At 44.3% G+C, this 25,820-nt stretch overlaps 1 protein-coding gene across 1 annotated transcript in view; it reads right to left on the bottom strand.

The window, feature by feature from the left end:
- The window catches only part of BACE2 (beta-secretase 2), a 213,070-nt gene extending 202,551 nt beyond the window's left edge, over positions 1 to 10,519 (bottom strand). Inside the window, exon 1 of the mRNA XM_069202588.1 lies at positions 10,016 to 10,519. Coding sequence (XP_069058689.1) covers positions 10,016 to 10,294 — 279 coding nt within the window. The 5' untranslated portion in view covers positions 10,295 to 10,519. The remainder of the gene's footprint in view (positions 1 to 10,015) is intronic.
- Positions 10,520 to 25,820: the final 15,301 nt, after the last annotated feature.

Raw genomic sequence — 25,820 nt, 5'->3', positions numbered from 1 at the left:
CACTAAACATTCCAAACATACTAAACATGCCCACGCCATTCCTCGCAGATCAGAAAATATCACATCAAAATATGTCAGATTATTTCCAATGCAATCCTATGAGAGCAGCAGCACTCGCAGTAGTGAAAAACTAAATAAGCGCTCACTACTAGGACAAGGAACACCTAAAGACATATGTCCTACTTTTTACATACACAGCACACTGCCCATAGGGCTATCTAGGGCCTACCTTAGGGGTGACTTAAGTGTAGTATAAACTGGAGTTTAGGCCTTGGCAAGCAGTTGAGCTTGCCAAGTCAATGTGGGAGTAAACTGCACATGCGGCCCTGCAGTGGCAGGCCCAAGCCAAGCTTGAAAAGCTACTTCTGTGGGTGGCACAATCTGTGCAGCAGGCCCACTGGCAGCATTTAATTTACAGGCCCTGGGTATATGATATACCACTTTACAAGGGACTTACAGGTAAACTAAATAGGCCAAACCAGTGTAAACCAATTATACCAAGTTGTAGGGGAGAGAGCACATGCACTTTAGCACCCATTAGTAGTGGTAAAGTGCCCAGAGTCCTAAAGCCAACAAAAACAGGGTGAGAAAAATAGGAGGAGAAAGGCAAAACGTTTGTGGATAACCCTGCAGAAAGGACCATTTCAAACAGTAGACAAGTACCATCTACGGATGCCCACGAGTAGGGAATCTAGGTGCTTTGAAAGCATGTACAAGTTACAGGCTGCGGCAGAAACTCCAAACGCAATTCAAAGAGCATGTTTCAGGAGAGAAGAGAAAAAAAAAAAAAAAAGAAAGAAAAATCAAAATCTATGCTTGTAGATGGCTTTATATTATGATCGCAGCTGAAGCAGGCATGCGGTCCACAAGTTCATGATAGGCCCTCCCATTCCTCCATCCACTTCAAGGAGTCCACCTCTCTCCCCGGCCAGAAGAAAGCAGCAGACAAAGTTTGTACTCAAGCTGGTCGAATGTCCCTTGTGGACTCGCAACCACGCGGCAAGGTCTCGTCAAACCGGTGCCTTCCAAACACAGGGACCCAGATCCTAGGAAACACCAATCTCCCTTCCTCCTTAAAGTATGTGGAAATGGCCAACCCATCACTCACATAACCAGCCTGGGCGAGCAGATTTGCTGAGGCCGTATTGAAACATCACACTAAAGGAATTTACAAGTAGGAGAATCAGTTTTCAGGGAAGGTTTGTTATTTGCTAAAAGAACACATAAAGTAAGCCTCCACGTCGAAGCAGCCTACCTCGAGTGATGTCCACTACACAGGCACAGAAATTGAGGCTTAACAAAACTCAAAGAATGAAGTAAATGGTTAAAAATAAATCTGGAGAAGCATGACTTGGGAAGGGGTGTAACACGAACATTCAGAAGATAATGGATTGCACAGACTTAAGGCGGTCAATGGGAAGGCCTGTATTAATCCTAGTCAGCTGACACCCCAGCACCCCACAGGCATTCACCAGCAAATCACATGCCACCCCATGACACGAGACAACAGGGCCTGCAAAGAGCAGCCTCATTCACGGATACTACGTTCACGGTCACACACTGTGTGTGTGTGTAATCCAACGTCCAATGAAACATACTTAACACACAGTGAAACAAACCATCACACGGTAACCCACACAAAAACATACCACGTAACCCAAGTTAGCCATTCAGTGGTTGCACATTTAAAGGTGAGACTTTGTGCGGCTTACCAATCAGTACAAAATAAATCAGAAAAATACTATTTTTCCACTGTGAAATGTGTATTGTTAAGTTAAAGAACTTCAAAAATCAATTTCAATGCATTTCACTTAAAAATAAGAGCATTTTATGCATCTGCGAGATTTAACGTTTTCAGGTGTTTACTACACTGGGTTGCTTATGCACTAAATATGTCTGAAATAGGTTTTAATAAACTCAGTGCTTTAAATGGGCAGGTACTGTCCGGTACCGAGTACTTGTACTTCTTTAATTTGAAAGGGCGAGTACCTGCACTTCTCAGCACTGCTACCACACATCTAATGGGAGTACCGGCACTTCTTCGGAGAAACAGGCAGTCTAAACAGTAAGTACACGCACTTTTACATTTCAACTTAAAGCACTGAATACACCTGAAATAGACTTTTTAAGACTGCCCGTGGGCGAAAAATACACGGATCGCTAGCGTCAGTAGTGGACTGCAAGATGTTAATTTGAGTATTGTGGTTCAATCCTAAAAGCAGATGTAAATATGGACCACTAAATGGTGGCTTGGACTGTAATATGCCAAGTTGTGACTGAATTAAAGTTGCCATGTTGTGTATTTGACCATCATAACTGAATTTAAGTTGCCTTAAGAAACTGACAACAGGAGGAACAGTGATTATATATGTATGAATTTGCGTATTTGTTACTTTTTGTTTATGCAGTCAACTAGAAAACAGGTCTGAAACGCTATATGTTTTTATTGTTTATATAATGAATGTTTGAGAGTGTAACACAGAAGGATGATGGACGGAGTGCTGAAACTTTTCAACCACTCACCCCCAGTCACAGATCTGGGTTTAATCCATCAATTATTTTGCTCACCATGCCACCTCAGTTTGGACCCAGCCAGATGCAAATCAGTCTTGACCCTGTTCCCCATGGGAACAGTCCAGCCCAAACTGCCAGGCCAGGTCCTCCCTGGACCAGAAACAAGCATCCTAGGACCGGTTTCAGGGTATCACCCGTCATCAGCCAGGATAGCTTGAATCCATGTGGCACAGTGAGCAAGGGACCCAGGTCTGGGTTTGAGAGTGTATGCATGGTGATAGAACGATTGAGTGCTGAGTTTAATGACCCTGGGCATATGCCTGATTTTGTTATTGAGGTATTTCTTAGGGTTTCATGTACAAATATTTTTCTGCATTGATGATATCACGGTTTATATATAATAAATAAGCATTTTCCACCAGAATACATGGTATCGGATATCGGTGTATGGCTCAAGAATCCATAAGATGGAATAGTAAGTGAGGTCATTGTACCCATATTCAATATCATTTGGAGATGCAATTTTTCTTTATGTGATTTACGTGTTTCCCTGTTTTTTGCTCTCCTAATTATTACAGGGGCCCTTTTGGTGACTTGACATTCTTTGACTCGTGCCAGGTGTTTGTGAGGGGCTTTGATTGAGAGCACTGGTCATGTATTCCAGCTGCAAATGAAATTCAATGTAAATGTGTGTGAAGGGGTGTGTAGAGGTCAAAACATTTAGAAGGCAAGAGCAAAATGAAATAAAGTGCTTAGGTGTGAATGAGTGCTCTGTATGTTTGGGGTAGTAAAGTGAGGAAGATGCGAGGGTGTGCATTCAAGAGGGAGGGAAAAGAGGGTGCTGAAGAAGAAAGAGAGGAGGTTAAAAATGTGCAGATGGACGAGATGTGAAGAAAAGAAAGAAGGGTATACATATCTAACATAAAGCACACATAAGTGAAGGCCAAACTCCTTCCATAGGCCTCAACAGTATTTAAATCACAGACTCAATATTTAAACATTTCCAATGTTAATTATTTATAACTGATCATTGTTGTTACTCGTTTATATTAGACAGCTAAGAACCATTGACAAAGCCAAGAGTACTGAGAGGTTTTAGGTGTATTTTAGTTGTGTCAGATGCAATAACATCTCAGAGAGAAACCAAAATAGAGGCCGGACGGCACACTATGGGAATCACAGGAATGTATTTTATACGTTCCCTTTTAGTGAGTCCTCACTTTCTGCATCCCACTTAAAGGTCTGTCTGCACATATTTCTCTATGATTGAATGCGTCCAGCAGCTGCGGGTGCTTCCCGATGCCTGGTTAGAGCAGTTTCTTACGACTTGGTGCTGCATGCAGTTCAAGACACTGGGCAAGCACACACTTTAAAGGGCTGAAGTTGTTGCGCTGTACAATTTACACATTAAAGTATCTGTTGAACATATTAATGCTGTAAGCTATGGGGCAGTTTTAATGTGTTTAGTATTTCAAGACTATGCGTGTCAACTGCTTTATAAACCTTGCTTTCTGACTAAATTGATTTGCTTTCAAATGCAACACTTGTGAAGCTTTTTTCTATTTTTTCTTGAGGGGAGGGCTAACCTTGAACCCCATGTTTGTCCATTAAGCTTCCTCGCTTCACTTGATACACAAAATTCATACCCAACTTTTACGCCCCACCACTTTTAAATGTCACTAGCCGCCACTGAAGCAAGGAGCTCTGATGCTGTCAGAATTCCACTCGTATACTGTAGTAATGGATAAATATAACACAGAGTTGATAAGAATGCAAAGGATGAAAGGCTGAAAATATATTTTGTGAGCTTCTGTGTTTATGTTCTGGATACAGGTCAGTGGTACGTCCTGAGGGCCAGACGTTTTACTAATGAGGAGTAAAAATAAGTTATCTCTGCAGAAATCACTCATTGTAAAAAATATGTGTTTTTATTTCCGATTGTGTCTGGGTCCTGTGCTAACGCAGAGCGCCATGCAAAAGTGCTTGTCCCACATAATTAGAATCATGCATAAAAATGTTCAAGTGGTTTTGGAAATATCAACATTAAAACTATTTAAGGCCGTCCTTTTGTATGGAAGGGTTATATGCCGGTCTCAAGAAAAGCTTTCACTTCTGTAGTAGGCTTTCACAAATATTTTCTCATTTTCTGTAAACAAGCATAGCAGAGTCTTAAGAGGCCGAGAGATACCGCCTGCGAGTTCTAAGTAGCCAAAGAGATAGCAGAGTGCGACTTGTGGCCCACTGTAAAAATATTTTAAAAATAACAAGCTACAGCAAAAAATAAAAATAATAAAAAAAAAATAATAATTATATACACACACATATAAAATGTAAGAAAGAAAAAAAAAAAAAAAAACAACAAACACACACCTGGAATACAAAAATAACTTTCAACATACAGCAAATGCATATTTAAACAAACTTCTATGGAAATGTCCTACGCGACGCACCTTAATCCAGCCAAGTTGATGTGAGCCGTAGCTTTGAATGCTAGTAAGGCAGTTCAGTTGGCCATATAGGCATGGTCACAGAATTGAATACAGCCAGCTCACTTCTGCCTTTCATCCTTTTGGGGTTGGTACAGTTAGTGACATTGAGTTTGGAAAGAGCAGCTCTATATACTTCCTAAACATGAAAATATGATAAAATAGGTTCTTTGACGAGTAGCCTTATTGTCAATGGTCACGGTGTCAGCGATATAAAATCAAATTTATATATATAAAATGAGTATCATTGTATGCCCACTTTAGTGACCCCCTGAGACCTTGTCAAGGAAATCTATGATTTGGCAGCGCCTAGGAGAGCTAGCTTCTAGGAATGCTAGCGACAGCTGGCTTCTAGGGGCACAAGGGCTATGAGTTGGCAGCAGTGCTTAATTTGTAAATACAAACGTGCCAAAGCCCTCCTCTTAAACAAGCGGCTGCTGCAGTTAATGTGCCAGCAGGGAATACTGAGGCAGCCTAATCCTGAAGCCATTTCGGGCCTCTTTAAACCATTTACAGCCACTCCCTGTCCCTTCAGCTCACTCCTGCAGCTTTCTGCTTTCTCCCATTGTGACGCTTTTTCGTTTTTCTCTTTGTCATTCCGATATGTGTCTTTTGCTCGCAGTAAATGCTTGAGGCAGAAAAATAAGTGCCGGCCTTCAAAAATAGGTGCCGTTGCTCAGCACCGGTAACAACAAGCACAAATTAAGCACTGGTTGGCAGCAACAGGCAAGGGCTGGCTTCTAGGAGCGCTAGCGAGAACTGGCTTCTAGGGGGCACAAGGCCTATGAGTTGGCAGCGGCAAGCGAGAGCTGGCTTCTAGGAGCACTACCGAGCGCTGGGTTCTAGGGACACAAGGGTTATGAGTTAGCAGCACCTAGATAGAGCCGACTTCTAGGAGCGAGCACAGGGGATATGAGTTGGCAGCAGCAAGCAAGGGCTGGCTTCTAGGAGCGCAAGGGCTATGAGTTAGCAGCAGCAAGCAAGGGCTGGCTTCTAGGAGCGCAAGGGCTATGAGTTGGCAGCAGCTAGCGAGAGATGGCTTCTAGGCGCATAAGTGTTGCAGCGCTTCCGGGGATAGTGGCAACAAAGGAGACCTGGGAAGGGTAAAAAGCGCCGTCAGCCCCACTCGCCATTATTTCTTCCGTTCCCACTGCTGTCATGGGAGCAAAACCATGCTAGACTGCTGCCAATCTAACCCATCCTTTAGCGATGCCCCACGTGCCGCCCTCACAAGCTCTTCTCACAGTTCTCTCTTCCCCCACCCGTGACACCCCCCCCCCCTTCCGAAGGCACCCACTCACTACAGACCATCACATTCATAGCCGAGATCCTGAATAAGGGATCCAGTTAAGAGGCAGACGACCCCTGCACCCAACAGCACGCATCAGACAGATGTCTGCAGAAACAGAAGTGTGGACACCCCTTAAAGGAGGATGTCACGTGCTCACAAGCACTTACCCCACAACATCAAACTTCACACATCCTACATGCTAAAAAATGTAGCACAAGGGCGGCTGTCACCGTGCGCTCGCCCGCAGCCGCCCATCACATTGTCAGAGAATGGATCCCAAGGGGTCGACAGGACCACCCGAAACCTCCAGGTCACTCGGGCACCTATAAACATGCTGAGCTATGTTTATTCGCAGATGACCGAGGCACCACCTTAAGCGGACCTCTGGCTACCCCCAACAAACTGGGAACATCACACAGTGAAAGTCATGGCCCGTGCATGCACCCTGCCTACATCTCCCACACGGAGCAGACGTCCGTCTGCAATGCTGCCGAACCATAACAGTTATATAATGGGCGCCATACAAACGTGCATGACATGATGTGTCCAGCACATGACCACGCTGTCCTCCCCCACGCCTCCGGGGGGTTGAGCACTCCATGGTTTTCCATTTCTGTACATTAAAACGCTGATGAATCCGGAGGAAGACGGCGTGTAGCTTGCAAACGTCACTTTATTTATTCGACACCAAAGCACAGGATTAATGCAAACCGCACTCTTCTCGTGATGGAGCTGTTTTGCCTCAAACCGTGTACTTCTACACTAATTTGTCAGCGTCTGATCTTTTCAGAACCACTGCTTCTTCTGAGGCCAAGCATGCCATGCCCTACTGCAGTGGTTCCCAACCTTTTGACTTCTGTGGACCCCCGTTTTATCAATACTGAAGCCCGGGGGCCCCCACTGAATCATTATTGGAACACGGGGACCCCCAAGGACTCATTACTGATAGCTGAGACCTAATATTATTACATTTTTTAAGTAAATAAAAAACTTGTGCACCTGGTTTAAATAGACAACAGTTCAAATCCAGTAGGGCTTCCATTGGAGGGTTCATAGGTTGGCTTCAAATTGTCCAATCAAAAACAACAGTTCTCAAGCTTTTACCTAAGCATACATTATCCTTGGAGTCGGGAACGTAAGTTGCAACATATTTTACCAATTAACTCACTTTCAGAGCTTCCATTGTCTGCACCTGCAGATTGACCTTGGAGCAAAGAAGAAGATGCCAGGCTGGCACGAAACCTTAAGATAAGCATGTGAACCGATCTCACTGGAAAAGTACAGCTTCAAGCAAGAATACACGTTTATTAGCACATTGGAAAAATACGAGCATCTAAACCGTGAGACAAGGCAACTAGGCCAAAGCCTCCACTAAAGTTATGCTAAGCTAAAACATTTCAAACAAGCAAATCACAGCACACGTTTACGATTATGTCGGATTAGTGCAATTCTAATACATCACGTTATATAAAGCACGCTTATAAATGTTGGCAAACTACTCTGAGGGCACATTTGTCCCCGTACAATCTTTATGAGTTCGGTTAAAGTCACACATGATTATTTCAACACTACGTTTATGCGCTAATAAATGTAAAACCTTCATTTCTGCGTCATCAGGACCAGTGTTGGGGATCCAGCCAGAGAGCTGGGGGAAGCCAGCACTGGGGATCCAGCAGAAAGCAGGGGGGCACAACTCTGGGAATCTCATTGAGGAGAGGGGACATAGGCTGCCGAAGGGATTCCACGGGAACCAAGAGGCACAGCATAGGGGACAGACCCTACAGGAAGGTAAGGGGCACAACACAGACATCTTACAGGCAGTTTGAGGCATAATGGATCCCAATGGGTCGCCGGGTCACAGTCCAGGGGTTTCACCGGGGAGCAGGGGCCACAGCACTGGCACATCTGACAGGGAAGTAGCTGTAGTGGATCCCACGAGGAGCAGGGTCATGATAGCAGGCGATTCACGAGGGAACAGGAGGATGAGTGGATCCCAGCTGGAGGCAGGACACAGCAGGGGATCTCAGCTGGAGACATAGCTGGGTAAGTGCTGGGAGGGCGGCTGTGATAGGCGGCAGAATTCAATGATGGAAGATTTCTGGAGCTGCACAGGAGTCGCTGCTCTATCCGTTTAAATCCCTCAAAGGCCACCCTCCCTGCCTGGAGTAGGGAGGAGTCCACGGGCTGCCGGCTGCGAGGGGTCGATGGAGCAGAAACTCTGTATCTGCCCCCTGAAGAGCCACACCAACTGGTACTGGGCAAATGGGGGCCTATGGCCATTCCATTCATGAAGGCTACTGCAGATGGGTACAGTTGGTATCCCGCTGGCTGCAAGGTTCGTGGGATCAGGGTGAAGCCAATGAATGATAAATGTTAACAAAATACAACTTTGCTCGACCAGGCTGAACATTTACGAACTATATTTGTCAACGGTAATGTTGTCTTCTCGCCACAGTGTATGCATTTAATGTGAGCAGAACAACTCAGCTATTGTAGCAAACACAAAGAGAAGGAAAAGCAGAACCACGAGTAATGAAAAGATATGCAGAACGAAAGAGACAAGTAGAACAGAAAGCAATGGAGGATTGGGGAAACAAAAAGTAATGAGAAATAAAAATAAAAAAAACAATTGAATAAAGATAAAAAGGAACAAAAAAGTGGTTAATAATGAAAACTGCTTAAAATAAGTAGGCGGTATGGTTTTGTTTGATTAAGAATCCATTGATCAGTGGCAGACGTCCTTGTGGCACAGTTCAGTGGCTTCAATGATTGCAGAAAATCATGTGTACAGCCAGATTACACTTCAGTCAGAAAACTCAGAGGGTGCATGCACCTAATGTAGGCATCTCTTTGCATCCTTGAAAGCCAGAGATTCTGAACCCAATGAGAAAGCTCGGTGGGTTCATGCATCTACGGAGATGATTGATGTACAAACTATTGGTCACAGGAAGGTAGATAAGTGGGTTAATGCACCTGCTGCAAAGATCTGTGTGCAACGCATACGTAACACATTCCAACCGTAGTAAGACAGCTCCCTCCTGGACCAAGCGGAAGATACTCTGACCAGTGGAAAAAACATGCAAACTCCCATTATGCTGATGTGTTTCAGTGCACATCTATGCTTTAGAAATTAAATTTGTTTAACTATCCTCCAAGTATGCAGCAGGGACAAGTATCCTACACGCAGTTACTTCTAAACGAAGGCATAGTTACAAAACATTCACTCGTTCTCAACGCCGTAGGTCTAGCCCACATCACCCTTGCAGCCCCCTCGAGGTGACAGCTCATTTACTGTTTTTTTTCATACACTTCGACTACTGGGAAGGGGTAAAGCATGACTGGCTACATGATAACGGGGGTGGTTAATGCATTTGGCGACCACCGAGAGGTGTTTACGCAGAGTTAACTAGCCACGTCAGATTTGACACCTGTAACCAGTCCTCGCTTTTTCGGCCAAAAGCACTTTAGGGGAATGTTTACCCAATGCTTAGGTTAAGAGGAAAACTACAAATCCCAGAATGCAACGTGAGATCAGCTGAAAATTCACGACTGGCGCAAGGTGGCACACAGGTACATGCAAATACTAGTGGGCCCTTCGAATTACTGGACCAGAGAACCACAAGGTAAGAAGTGATAAAGGGGTAAATGGGCCATTTTACACAAAAACGCGCGATTTTCTAGTTTTGCCCGTCATAGGTCGCCCAATACAACCCAACCTCCTCACCTTCTGGGGTGGTGTCCCAATGTCCAGTTCCAGGTAGTAGCCCCTTCCGGAGTCCCCCTGTAGATTGTCCACCATAGCCAGGAAGTTGATGCTGCCGCCGGGTTCCGACGCCAGGGACAAGCCGGGGGCATTTTGCTTGTTCTCGCGGGAAGCGTTCAGCAGAGGTCCCCACTGCGCCCTGGTTGGAGGCGAGGAGACCCTCAGAGGGAAGGTTATCTGAGCCCCGCAGAACCCGAGCCAGAGCAGCCAGCAACAGAAGCCCGTCCATGAGACTCCCATGCTGCCTGGCCGGGGTGGGGGCGTCCAGGCGAAGCTCCCCAACACCCGACTAACCCCGAAAGGACCTGCTTCCAGTCCGTGGCGCTGCCCAAGCACAGCCCATGGTGTCCTCTCCCCGCCTCAGAAAGTTAGTTTCTCTTCCGAACAAACTTCCCTGTTCACATAGCCCCAGGCGGAGGCACTGGGCCGGCCCAGCGACTAATTAACACACAGGAGGGTCAGGCTCCTGCCAGACGGATGTGACGAGGGCACTTAAAACAGGCAAAGTTTGGTCAAAAGTCTTATTGGCCCGTGTGGCCCTCCCCTCGGAAAGAAGGCAGACCTGGGGCTGGCCTAACCTAGGAGGGGCAGTGGCAGCCGCGGCTCTCACTGCAGACCAACCCACCGGGACCATGTGGTGTCCGTGGGAGTGTATTATTTATTTATTTACCGCCCTTGATATGTACTTTGTGTCTAACGTCTTGTATGGGATTACATGTCTGCGTGTCCGACTGAGCGTTATCGTTTATTCAAACCACACCGCTTCTTGGATTTGTTCTTATTCTTTTTAATATTATTAACTTGTTTTTATAGCGCTTCGCGCCTGCTGTTTCTGAGCGCTGTCAACAGTTGCTGCAGGTATCCACAAATTATTGGTGCGTAATTTATCGACCTCCGAAGGATGGAAGGGTGAGCCACTGATAGAGCGTTCCCAACCTAATAATTTACCTGCATGTGGACCCTCTTAGGTCGATGAATCTTTTGACCAAGTGGGACTCTCCTTACTCTTGAGTAATCAATCAAAATCAAGAATCAATAACGAACATAAGCAATACCTTGATCAACATAACACTTCACAATTAATCCAGAATACATTTCGGCGAAACCATGACCTTTCGGTCATGAATAACCACACCAGTTTATGCAAAGTTAATGAATTTATTTCCCTATATTAACAAAGCTAGTAGTGGGCTAATTGCGTACATTTAGTCAGCATCGTGCATCAAAGGAATTCTCATCTAACCTCAGATTAGCATCGGCATGTGGGACTTCATGCAAAAACAATTTAGCAACATTAATTTGGAAAACTCCTAACTAAGGCTCTCATCAAAATTCCAGCAGTTGGTTACCTAAAAAGAAAACACAATGCAATTGTACAATTTTCCTTTCATATTTACCAAATTCAATCAGCATTCAAGGAAGTCTTCGTCTCACAGGTACCGATTTCGATCAGCATGGGTACCGGTTCCGATCGGCATGGGACGGGGCAAAGGGGCAGGGTGGACGGGGCAATTGCCTCACAGCGGCAAGATAAAAGGACAACTATTACTTCATGCAAAGGGGCAAATCAAAGTTAAAGTCTCTAGGGCGAGAATTACTTAAAGTCTCTTTCTCTCGATTAGAGAAAGCATCAAAGTCTCTCAAAATGGCGTTGCAGCAAGATGGGCCATAATGTCTGAAATGTCTCAATGGTTGCAACAGGTAATGGCTGCTTTCTTCTTGTGCACCTGGTTTAAATAGACAACAGTTCAAATCCAGTAGGGTCTTCCATTGGAGGGTTCATAGGTTAGCTTCAAATTGTCCAATCAAAAACAACAGTTCTCAAGCTTTTACTTAAGCATACATTATCCTTGGAGTCGGGAACGTAAGTTGCAACATATTTTACCAATTAACTCACTTTCAGAGCGTCCATTGTCTGCACCTGCAGATTGACCTTGGAGTGAAGAAGAAAATGCCAGGCTGGCACGAAACCTTAAAGATAAGCATGTGAACGATCTCACTGGAAAAGTACAGCTTCAAGCAAGAATACACGTTTATTAGCACGTTGGAAAAATACGAGCATCTAAACCGTGAGACAAGGCAGCTAGGCCAAAGCCTCCACTAAAGTTATGCTAAGCTAAAGCATTTCTAACAAGCAAATCATGGCACACGTTTACGATCATGTCAAACTAGTACAATTCTAATACATCACGTTCTATAGAGCACGCTTATAAATGTCGGCAAACTACTCTGAGGGCACATTTGTCCCCGTACAATCTTATTTAGTTCGATTAAAGTCACACTTGATTATTGCAGCACTACGTTTAAGCGCTAAAAATATAAAACCTTCATTTCTGCGTCATCAATCCCTCCTCTGATGACTACTTGTCATCACACCAAACCATGCCCACAAATTTTATTCCATTAAAATTCTGTCAGTTCCCTCTGCCTTTTAGTTCCCCTTGTCCTTGCTTTGTATTCTTCTGCCATTCTTTTCATCATTTTCTCTTCCTTCCTTCTTTTAATTCTTGCCATGATCATTATTATTCCCCTTTTTATTCCCCAAATTCCAAAAATGCAAATTAGAACTATTAGAATTCCCTGTATTATTTTTAGCAATATTCCATTCCAAATGCCACCAAGCCAATTTCCCACTGAAGCAAGTCCCTTTCCAACCTTCTCCCACACTCCTGGTTCTTTCAGTTCCTTCAAATCTGCACTCTCCTTTGTTAGATTAGCAAGCATTGTTTTAATCTTCACACTATTGTCTGGAATATACGTACAACAGTGTCGTGCACCAAGCATTTTGCAAACGCCGCCATCCTTTGCTAAAAGAATGTCTAAGGCAAGCCTGTTTTGAAGAGTCATAGCTCTTTCCGCTGCAAGTTCAGCATCCATCAGGATTATAGCACCTGAAAACTTTGTCAACATGTTATCCACTATAGTAGACAACTTTCTTATTTTGATGGAATTCAACACAACTCCCAATGAAGGAATCATGGCTCCAAATATATCTCCTACCACAGCAGCTGCGGTCTCTCTTTTCTGGATACGATGGGATCCAGATGTCTTTGGAATCATCGATAGGTCATCCAGTTGATAAACCTTTGGGAACACTATACCCAAATAACATCTCCCCCACCATCCCTTTGGAAGACGATAATAGGCATTATGCCCACAAATGTAATATACACCTGGTATGACAGGGTCAAGTCCGTTCAGCATGAATGTCCATTTGGCCTTAAAGATAAACGTATGTTTACACTCACTCGCTCCTACAAAAATGTTGTCATAATAAGATTCACTTCGATATATACAAAATTTCCCTACATGCCAAGCATCTAAAGCTATTCTCCCTTGTGTTCTTATTGCGGCAAAAGCATAATTATCTACTGAAGTCCTCTTATGTAGTTCCTTTTCTAATTTCGCATTCATGTGTGCCCTTCTATCATCTGTGCGATCTAAAAAGCTTATTTCTACTGCAGATAGCGAGCAGGTAAGATTTTCCCTATGAGCGTGAGCTGTTTCAAAAGGTAGCATTGGCTCGAAAAATTCTCTCATTATTTTAGCATCCCAATCTTTAGCAATCTGGCTTAGCTGCGTGATTATAGGAACATATGCAAAAGTAACATCATAATTTGAGTAAAAATACTGTATGTTGGTTTGACCATAAAATCTAGAAGTTACTATACTACATGTAATCCCATATGTAAGAGGCATGTGGTGATAAGTCACCCCTTCCGTTACCGATGTCGGTATCTGTGTACACACATAACAATCTTTCGCATCCATAGTCTCAACATATTCTGTTAGCAAGCGATAGAAAACATTATACGAAAGCTCCTTTTTATCATGCAAGTGTCTCTCATCTAATTCTAGTCTTTTCAGTGCGGTTAGTTCGGTGACAGTAACAGGAGCAAAAGTAGAAGCATCAATTCTCTCATTCTCACCTTTACCATGCATTCCAAGCACTACTGCCATTATTATTAGTACACATGCAATTATCAAGCCTATACACGCATATTTACAATATTTCTTTCTACTGTTTTGTGTCATGATCTGTATAGAATCAGAGAGCTAGAAGCACCTGTAAAAGAAACTATTTAGCAATTTGTTACAAAGCTGAGCGAGCGCAATGTTCACACAGTTTTCTTCAGGAGCCAAGTCACTTATCGGTTAGCAGCATTTGTCTCAATTCGGCAATAACTCAGTCTCAATTCGGCAATAACTCAGTCTCAATTCTGCAATAACTAATTTTTTTTTTTTCTTTCTCAAAGTTCAATAACTCACTCTCTCTTTTTTTTTTTTTTTTTCTGTTGGCACGTTGTCTCAAATCGTGTTTAAGAGTCAATCAGGTTTTTCAAAAGTCTTAGCAAATGTCTCATCCGGTTTAGCAATGTCTCAGCTGGTTGTATCACGTTAGATTATAGCAAGTAATGTCATTTATCAGCTTTTCAATCAACAGTGTCCATAAAACTTTTCTTTTCTATTGGTATCTCTTCTTCTTCGTTCTCGAGGCTGAGAGATACAAATTCGTCAGTCCAATCATCATGGACTACATATGCCCATTCAGGACCGGAATATCTCCTGTTCGGTATCCTTTTCCTTTTCAATTTTGCATCTCTCTTTTACTCTGCCTCACTGGTACTTTCCTCTTTGGTCAAGTCTTTTCCTTCACTTGATGTTGGTGTCACGACAGACACTTCCTTTCTTTTCTCTTTCACTTTTGGCCCTTCGTCATTCAACTTTTCTCTAGTCTTTACTTTTACTGGTGATATACTTGGTCTTTTCTTTGCACTGTGTCCACTTGAGGGACCTGCGATCTTTTCTGAAGAAGTTTGAACAGCTTCGTTCTGTTCTGCCTTGTCCCCTCCTTCTGGGGAGACAATCAGGTTTTGCTTTTCTTTTTCTGTACCGTCTGCTTCTGGCAAAGCCCTCCTCTGATCAGGCTCTCCTGTCCTTTCACCTCTTTCGAGCCCTTTGTCACCGTTACTTTCTTCAGGCTCTGTGTCACTTTCAGCTGCTTCAGGCTCTTTATCACCTTCGGCTGCTTCAGGCTCTTTGTTACCTTCAGCTGCTTCAGGCTCTTTGTTACCTTCAGCTGCTTCAGGCTCTTTGTTACCTTCAGCTGCTTCAGGTTCTTTGTCGCCCTCAGCTTCTTCGTCGCTGTCTGAGGTTTCTCCTTGGTCTTCCCCAAGTGAGTCTGTTGCTTCGTCCTCAGAGAATATTTCTCTCTCCTCTATGTCTGCCTGTTCGCTTCCAGTTCTGTTTTGCTCGGTCTCAGCGCTCAACACTTTATTATCAGCTACTGGCAGTTTCAGCGCTTCAACTTCCTCATCTGTGGGACACAACACTTTCTTTGTGTGACTGGCGTGAATCCAGTTGGGAACCCCCGCACACTTCACAGCGGTAGTTGTTGTCAGGATCACTTGGAAAGGGCCTTTCCAACGGGGTTCCAGACACGACTTCCTCACGTGCTTCTTTATCACGACCCAGTCACCTGCTTTCAGTGTGTGTCCTGGACCTTGGATCGGTGGCAAGGTGGTTGCTTCCACCTGGTGAGAGAAAGAGCGAACCACGTCAGCCAGACCTTTGCAGTAGTCTAACACCATATCATCTGTAATATTCAAAAGCGCGTTTGCGGGAACTGCAGGAAGTCTCATAGCCCTGCCCATGAGAATTTCATGCGGAGACAATCCAGTCTTTCTGTCGGGGGTGTTTCTCATTGACATTAACACCAAAGGCAACGCGTCAGGCCATTTCAAATTTGTCGATGCACATATTTTCGCCATTCTTGATTTCAGTGTACCATTCATTTGCTCCACCAGTCCTGATGCTTCAGGGCGATAGCTACAATGCAGTTTTTGCTCAATGTTCAGCGCTTCGCAAAGTAACTTTATCACCTCGTTATTGAAGTGACTTCCCCTATCTGATTCTAAAGAGATCGGGAATCCAAAACGTGGTATTAACTCCCTCAACAATAGTTTTGCAACTGTAAGGCTGTCATTTCTACGTGTGGGGTATGCCTCAATCCAGTGACTAAAAATGCACACAATCACCAACACATACTTCAGACCTCCATGCACAGGCATCTCAATAAAGTCCATCTGCATTCTGCTGAACGGGCCACTGGCCCTTCCAATGTGGCTCGCGTTCACAACTGTTCCCTTTCCTGGGTTCATCTGCTGACAAATGACACAACGATGGCAAACTGCTTCTGCAGCTTGACGAAATCTGGGGTTAAACCAATCAGTTTTGAACAATCTTATCATGGCATCTCTCCCTAGGTGAGCCTGCCCATGATAGAACCGCGCTAGCTGCGATAAAAGACAATTTGGTAAAACATATTTTCCCTCATTTGAAACCCATAACTCATCTGGTCTCTGTGTACATTGTGATTTAATCCAGGAAGCCTTTTCATCCTCCCTGACACTATTCTGTAATGCTTTTAGTTCATCCATTGTATCCACGACCTTTAAGGCAAATGCTTCAGCTGGTTCAAGCTCTGGCTCACTTATCGAATTCCATTAATCCCTGAGCAGTATACAGTTCAAGGCACAAAATCTTGCGACTTGATCCGCATATGCATTTCCCAGAGAAACATAGTCCTGTCCTTTTGTATGAGCACTACACTTTACCACTGCAATTTCGGCTGGCATTTGAATGGCGTGTAACAATTCCCTTATTCTCTCCCCGTTTTTCACTGGGGACCCTGAAGAAGTCAGGAAACCTCTCTGTGACCATAATTGCCCAAAGTCGTGCACAATTCCAAACCCATACTGACTATCAGTGTAAATGGTAGCCTTCATCAATGTGGACAGTTGACATGCTCTTGTAAGAGCTACAAGCTCTGCTACTTGTGCAGAATAGACTCCTTGAAGCCAGGACGCTTCCAAGACACCTGTTACAGTACATACAGCATATCCTGCTTTCAATACTCCCAATGCATCTCTTAAACATGACCCATCAACAAAAATAATTTGGTCATTTTCATCAAGCTTAGTATCCTTAATGTCAGGTCGGGGTTTTGTGCAAAATTCAGTCACCTGAAGACAGTCATGCTCGACGTCTTCAGCGTTCTCAATCTCCGTATTTTCACCGGGAAGCAAGGTTGCTGGATTCAACGTAGTGCACCTTTTCAGCTGCACATTCGGTGAGCCCAGAATTATGGTTTCATACCTTGTGAGTCTTGCTCCAGTCATGTGTTGAGTTCGGGTGCGGGTCAAAAGTATCTCAACCGAGTGAGGGACCATGACTGTTAATGGATGTCCCATCACTATTCCTTCACTTTGAGTGAGGCTGATACCAACTGCTGCTACGGCGCGCAAACACCCTGGAAGTGCTGCTGCGACCGGATCCAAAGTAGCTGAAAAATATGCTACTGGTCTGTTTACGCCACCATGGGCTTGGGTCAAGACAGACAAAGAACATGCATCACGTTCATGACAAAACAATGTGAAAGGCTTTGTGTAATCAGGCATACCTAAAGCTGGAGCCCTACACATGCATTCTTTCAATTCAATAAAAGCATCCATCTCATCTCCTTTCAGCTCAATTTCATCCAACGCATCCTTCTGGGTCAGTTTCAGTAAAGGTTTTGCTAGAGTCGAGAAGTTGGGAATCCACTGGCGACAGTAGCTCACCATCCCCAAAAACGTTCTCACCTCCCTCCTTGTCTTTGGTGGACTCATTTGAAGTACACTTGTTATTCTTTCCTTCATTATTCTCCGTGACCCTTTCTCTATTTGGTGACCCAAGTATTTCACTTTCTTCTGACAGAACTGTAACTTTGAAGGAGACACCTTGTGTCCATTCCTTCCCAAGTGGTTCAGTAGGGCAATAGTATCGGCTGTGCAGCCATTTTCTGTCTTGGATGCAATCAGTAAGTCATCAATGTACTGTACTAGGACTGACTCGAATGGCAATTCTAACGCTTCCAAGTCTTTCTTTAGAATCTGATTGAAAATTGACGGTGACTCAGAAAACCCTTGGGGAATTCGACACCAACTGTAAACTCTGTCCAAGAATTTGAAACAAAAGAGAAATTGGCTGTCCTCATGAAGAGGCACTGAAAAGAATGCTTGTGACAAGTCGATGACTGAGAACCACTCGGCATCGCAAGGGACTTGAAACATTATTACAGCTGGATTCGGTACTACAGGGCAGCATTTGACTATGATGTCATTTATTTTCCTTAAGTCCTGCACAATTCGGACCTTTCCACTCGGCTTTATTAGCCCCATGATTGGTGAATTACATGGACTGCTCAACACTTCTTTCAGTACTCCCTGTTTTATAAACTCGTCAATGAGTTGGGCGACTTTCATGAGGGTGTCTTGTGCCATGTGGTATTGTGGGGTCTGGGGAAAGGTTACATTGGGTTTTACTGTCACTTTCACTGGTTCCACTCCTTTCACCAATCCCACCTCCTTTCCTGTCATATCCCACACTTCTTTTCCGACTGTTTCCCTTAATTCAGCCGGAATATCTTCTTCAGTTAACATCGGAAGAAGGGTAATCAGAGGGTAATTTTCATCGACAACTTCCATCTCGTCCCCTTCTACACTGTCCTCCTCTTCCCCATCACTGCTCGTCTGAATTCTGATTCCATCGTACGAACACATAATTGAACATCCCAATTTGCACAATAGGTCTCTCCCTAACAGTGCTATCGGGCTTGAGTCACATACCACAAAATTATGTAACCCTTGGTAGTTACCAATGCTGATTGGCACTGGGTCTGTGATTGGGTTCGTCAGGTACCTGTTTGCTACTCCCACCACTTGAACTGTTCTCCCTGAGAGGGGCAAATCTGGTACTTCAATGCTCCTAACAGTTGAACGTGTGGCTCCTGTGTCCACCAAGAATGAAACACGATGACCCATAACTTTTCCCTCTACATATGGACCCTTTTGATCAACTTCCAAGGATGCTGCAAGCACACAATTTCGCTCCTCATCTGAACTTTCACTCTCCCATACATTGTTTATTCCACTCTCACTGTGTAATGGGAACTGTTGTACTGTGCCATTTGTATTCATCACCTGACTCGAGACCTGTGGAGGAACCATCACTTGCTGCTGATTCATTGGTGCTAAAGGTATTTGCATTTGTTGATTAGGTACCATGGGTAACTGCTGCTGCATCGGCTGCATTTGCGTCATCTGCATACGGGGCATTTGCATCTGCTGCGGCTGCATAGGCTGTAATCCTTGCAGCTGATTTATGGTCTGAAAATTTGGGTTTGGACCTCTCATTTTTGGTCCCCTCATGGTCTGGAATGCATTGACATCATTGTTTTGCTGACCAACACCTGCACTTTCCTGCACCACCATCGGGCACTCGCGTTTCCAATGTCCGACTATTCCGCCCACGTGACACGGCATCACCCTTTTCATTGCCTGCATACCATTCGAAGTCACGACAGTGTTCAAATCCGGACCATTATTCACAAAACCTCCTCTGCCTCTGCCTCTCGCCTGTGGCTGGAACACCATATTTCCCTGCGGCTGCGGCTGCAGTTGCGGTATCTGCTGTTGGAACCCTTGCAACCCTTGCAAACCTGTCTGAGCTGCTTTAAGCTGCATCATCATCACCTTCTCTTTCAACCTTTTCTGTTTCACCTCAATCTCGTCACTACAGTATTTCGCATAATTCAACACCTCATCATCGGTTTCGACTGCCAACAAATCAAATGCGTCTTTATCATCTGACTTATCTCTGGTCTCAGCCCTTCCACAATTCTAAACACAAAATGAAGCATGTCCTTCGCCTCTATTGTTTCTGTGCCACTGTAGTTCTTGAACGCCTTCAACAACCTCTCATAGTAACCATGAATCGACTCTTTAGCCTCTTGGGCAGTTCGATCAATCTTCTGCCAATCCACATTTTTCGCGGCAACCTTCGTCTTCAAGTGCTCAATCACCTTGTGGTACAAGCTCATCACCATAGGTGATGGTGCACCCGTATCCCTGTCTCTCTCTGGTTCACTTGTCGGCCAACCTACAGCCCTTTTGCATTCCTCCCACAAATCTGCCGGAACCACAATCTCAAAGAGGGTGTTCAGGTCTTCCCAAAGACATTTTGCAAGCTTCACAAACCTATCAGTCTGTTGATACCATTCAATCGGTTTCTCTCTCAGTTTGGGAAAATCGTCCGTAAAAGACTGAATGTCACTTCTGTGCCACGGTACATGTACTAATTTTCCCCCTGCTGTCTCCCTCATTGGTAACATGGTTACCGCATCACTACTCTGTGGTCTTTTCTCCTTGTGCTCTGGGACACTGCCTTTCTTCTTTTCCTTTTTCTTCGCCCACCTGCTTTCCCATTTGTCTAAGCACCTCCACACTTGTGCACTCTGCAGCAATTCTCTAAGGTGCGTCTTCATGCCTGCTGACCTCATGTGTTCAAAGTCTGTGGTCCCGAAATCCAATCTATAGCTCCTGCTCAAGTGTTTTGTCTTGTCTATCTCAACCCCGTTTTTGTCAGCTATTTCTTGCAACCTTCTGTGTACCTTATTCACTTCTCTCGTAATCCTGGGACATAGATACCTCAGCTCTTCTTCCGAGTAGGACTCTAGCCTATTCACACCCATAGTCCCTTCCACCAACTCTTCTGCTTCCATGCTCAACCTTACCCTATTCAGGTAGTCTTCCCCCTTCCCACTTGTTGAGCTTTGTGTGGAATTCAGACTGTTGAACCACTGTGTTAGCTGTTGCGCATTCAACCCCATCAGTGTAGCATTCACATCGACTGCCATTGATGGTTGCGGCAACTTTTCAGTGTTCGATGTTAGAGGTATTATCAGTGGGGGACTCGACCTCACCACTGTTGACTGAGCACATATGGGACTAAACTCCATCAAGGACCCAGATCCAGTTGGCTGAGCCGCTATCGGAGTTACCTCAGGAGTGTTTTCTATGCACCTCCTTTCCGTCCCATTCTGCAGCATTGATCCTTGACCGCTCATACCTAAGTTAGGCTGGGTATACAAAGGTACCGGTGGACCTACAGTAATGGGTAGGGTTATCGCATCTGGGTTCTGTCCATTCCCCAGGTTCTGAGGCATGTTCATTCCCACACCATGGGTCATCATTGCCGGCATGCCCATCTGACTCCCCGTCATCTGAGCATGTGCGGTTCCCCCCTGCATCTGCTTTTGAGGCATCAAAAACTGAGTTGATTCAGCTTGTGCCAATGTTGTGTTGCAACCATTCTGTACTCCCATTACGGTTGGATCTAGAATCATTCCTGCACTGTTGTCACTGCTGTAGTACCTTGGGACCTGCGGCTGATAATTTTCTGCTGGTTTCAATATAGGTACATCTGGATATATTCTCCTAACCTGCGGTATCTGCGGGGTGAACAGTAAACTCGGGTCCTTAGATCCCGATGGCGTTTCTGAATTCGGAGTTTCATTATTCTGTACCGGTGCCGGAGGGGCAGAACTGGTACTTGGACCTTGTCCACTCTCTGCATAAGGCGGTGGACGGTCGTTCAGCAATTGCATGATGAACTCCTCATCATCTGACTCTTCTTCCCTATCTTTGGAACACCTCCTGTTTGTCTTACAGGTAGCTTTCTTGCCTGTCGCCTCTTCGTCCTTAGCAATTGCGGGAAACAATTTTGTCCCCTGCAATACATCTGACCTCCACACCTTCTGTGCATTATCCCACCTAGCGTCCGCTAGTGTTTTTTCTACCTTTCTCATCCTGGTCTCGAACTTCTTTTGCTGTTGCTGTCTAGCCATTAGTTCCCAAATTGCTAGAGCCTCAAACTGTGCTGGTCTTGGAGGTACCTTCATGTCGTACATCGCAAATCTCAAATTCTCTAGGATCCTTATATTGAATGTCCCATGAATCGGGAACGCTACGCTCCCATGTTTCTCTGTCAGCTTGTGCCATTGCTTTAGCCAAAGACACGGGGCTACCCCTTTTTCCTCCATTACAATGTAAGCTGGTGTACCTTTGGGTGGCGTCTCCTCTCCTACGCTCGCTTTAATGTAAGACTCTCCCTTCATCGCACTCTTTAATGCTTTAAAAAATTTCATTTTCTCGTCTTTTATTTCACAAAATATGTAATCAATAGGTGACTTTAATTCCCGGAATACTCTTCGCTTGCCTTTCCCCTTCCAATCGAGCCCCACGGACTGCGTCCAATCTGTGCGCGACCCTTCTCTCCAACCAACCTATCCCAGCGCGGCTCCTAGTGACGTCACACTCACACACTCTGCGGCTGACAAAGCCTCGCGGCTTGTCCTCCTTCACTCAGCTCCTCTCGTAACAACTTCTAGCATGTATCGCGAGCAACCAAAAAAATAATAAAACAGATCTGTCGGTTTACTACAGGAAGGGTAACACAATCGCTTCAGGACCTTAGGGATTTTTCACTAGCCTCGGCAGTTATTCCATCTTTCTCGGTCCCCACTTTCGCAAGCAAATCTGACCCGCAGACTCTGCTCTCAACTTGTCAATGATCTATTCTAGTGCACTTAGAATTTATCAAAGCCCGAAGTCGAAGTTTCTTTCATTCCCTTAACACACGTACCGACTCGTTGACCACGCCCGATCAACCTACTAAACCGACCAGACCACAACATAAAACAAGTGTCTCATACACTTTTCAACATACTCCGGAGTCTCTTGACCTCGCAGGGCCCGTCTCAACAACAACAACCACGTGGACCTTTTTCTGCACAAAGCGCCACACGCACATGAAGTTCGACGACTTCCCTACTCTCACACTCGGAGTCGCAGCTCCGCTATTCTCTATGAAGTTCGACGACTTCCCTACTTCTACACTCGGAGTCGCACCTCCGCTATTCTCTAAAATCCTCGCAACCTTTTCACACAATCTGCGGCAATAAGCTGTGCAAGCGCAAAATCCTAACTTCTCTCATACCGTCACTAGTACCACCAACGCCGATTCCACACCTCCATTCTCTCCATTCGCAAGCTCCGAGATCCCGGGAAAGTCGCGGGGGACTTAGCCCATCATCATTCTCTCAATCTGTTTTATCCAAGAAAAATCTAATTCAACTTCTCGAGTGGGGTCTCAAAGGGCGTAACCGTTAATTCAACACCATGTACTTTCAAAGTACGGGGTCCCAAAGGGTGAAACCGTCCTCTGCTACCATCTACTGATAGAGCGTTCCCAACCTAATAATTTACCTGCATGTGGACGCTCTTAGGTCGATTAATCTTTTGACCAAGTGGGACTCTCCTTACTCTTGAGTAATCAATCAAAATCAATAATCAATAATCAATAACGAACATAAGCAATACCTTGATCAACATAACACTTCACAATTAATCCAGAATACATTTCGGCAAAACCATGACCTTTCGGTCATGAATAACCACACCAGTTTATGCAAAGTTAATGAATTTATTTCCCTATATTAACAAAGCTAGCACAATGTAGATGTGTCTCAACACCAAATGATATATGTAAATGAACATTAATAGCTGTCCATAACGGCGAAACAGATGCAATCTATGTAGCATTTGAATAACAATGCCTTCTATAATGGCAACGCAAACCACTAAAACTACAATCTGTAATGGGCTAATTGCGTACATTTAGTCAGCATAACAAGGTCTCAAATTGCATCGTGCATCAAAGGAATTCTCATCTAACCTCAGATTAGCATCAGCATGTGGGACTTCATGCAAAAACAATTTAGCAACATTAATTTGGAAAACTCCTAACTAAGGCTCTCATCAAAATTCCAGCAGTTGGTTACCTAAAAAGAAAACACAATGCAATTGTACAATTTTCCTTTCATATTTACCAAATTCAATCAGCATTCAAGGAAGTCTTCGTCTCACAGGTACCGATTTCGATCAGCATGGGTACCGGTTCCGATCGGCATGGGACGGGGCAAAGGGGCAGGGTGGACGGGGCAATTGCCTCACAGCGGCAAGATAAAAGGACAACTATTACTTCATGCAAAGGGGCAAATCAAAGTTAAAGTCTCTAGGGCGAGAATTACTTAAAGTCTCTTTCTCTCGATTAGAGAAAGCATCAAAGTCTCTCAAAATGGCGTTGCAGCAAGATGGGCCATAATGTCTGCAATGTCTCAATGGTTGCAACAGGTAATGGCTGCTTTCTTCTTGTGCACCTGGTTTAAATAGACAACAGTTCAAATCCAGTAGGGTCTTCCATTGGAGGGTTCATAGGTTAGCTTCAAATTGTCCAATCAAAAACAACAGTTCTCAAGCTTTTACTTAAGCATACATTATCCTTGGAGTCGGAAACGTAAGTTGCAACATATTTTACCAATTAACTCACTTTCAGAGCGTCCATTGTCTGCACCTGCAGATTGACCTTGGAGTGAAGAAGAAAATGCCAGGCTGGCACGAAACCTTAAAGATAAGCATGTGAACGATCTCACTGGAAAAGTACAGCTTCAAGCAAGAATACACGTTTATTAGCACGTTGGAAAAATACGAGCATCTAAACCGTGAGACAAGGCAGCTAGGCCAAAGCCTCCACTAAAGTTATGCTAAGCTAAAGCATTTCTAACAAGCAAATCATGGCACACGTTTACGATCATGTCAAACTAGTACAATTCTAATACATCACGTTATATAGAGCACGCTTATAAATGTCGGCAAACTACTCTGAGGGCACATTTGTCCCCGTACAATCTTATTTAGTTCGATTAAAGTCACACTTGATTATTGCAGCACTACGTTTAAGCGCTAAAAATATAAAACCTTAATTTCTGCGTCATCACCACCCTAACGAGGCTGACCGGCAGATCTGATCACGTACCACTTGGATCAGCCAAGCATTGTATAAATCACCACATTCTCAGACTCGCTTTTTAGTGCAGTTTCGGTGAATGCATTTGTTCCTTTTAAAAATAATTTCGGTCATATGAACTTTATTTAACCCCTTCGCTGCCAGGCCTTTTCCCCCTCCTGTGCCGAACCTTTTTTTGGCTATTTGGAGCAGTTCGCGCTTAGGCCCTCATAACTTTTTGTTCACATAAGTTACCCACGCCAAATTTGCGTCCTTTTTTTCCAACATCCTAGGGATTCTAGAGGTACCCAGACTTTGTGGGTTCCCCAGAAGGAGGCCAAGAAATTAGCCAAAATACAGTGAAAATTTTGTTTATTTAAAAAAAATGGGAAAAAGGGGCTGCAGAAGAAGGCTTGTGGTTTTTTTCCCTGAAAAGGGCATCAACAAAGGGTTTGCAGTGCTAAAATCACCAGCTTCCCAGCTTTCAGGAACAGGCAGACTTGAATCAGAAAACCCAATTTTTCAACACAATTTTGGCATTTTACTGGGACATACCCCATTTTTACGATTTTTTGTGCTTTCAGCCTCGTTCCAGTCAGTGACAGAAATGGGCATGAAACCAACGCTGGATCCCAGAAACCGCAACATTTCTGAAAAGTAGACAAAATTCTGAATTCAGCAAGGGTTAATTTGTGTAGATCCTACAAGGGTTTCCTACAGAAATAACAACTGAAAAAGAAAAATATTGAAATTGAGGTAAAAAAAACATAAATTGTTCTCTACGTTTTACTCTGTAACTTTTTCCTGCAAGATCAGATTTTCGAAAGCAATATACCATGACGTCTGCTGGACTCTTCTGGTTGCGGGGATATATAGGGCTTCTAGGTTCATCAAGAACTCTAGATACCCAGAGCCAATAAATGACCTGCACCCTGCAGTGGGTTTTCATTCTATACCGGGTATACAGCAATTCATTTGCTGAAATATAAAGAGTAAAAAATAGCTATCAAGAAAACCTTTGTATTTCCAAAATGGGCAC

This window comes from Pleurodeles waltl, chromosome 8, assembly GCF_031143425.1.
Source record: "Pleurodeles waltl isolate 20211129_DDA chromosome 8, aPleWal1.hap1.20221129, whole genome shotgun sequence".
Taxonomy (NCBI): Eukaryota; Metazoa; Chordata; class Amphibia; order Caudata; family Salamandridae; genus Pleurodeles; species Pleurodeles waltl.
The sequence above is the reverse complement of the archived record's forward strand: the minus strand, read 5'-3'. Positions and strand labels throughout refer to the sequence as shown.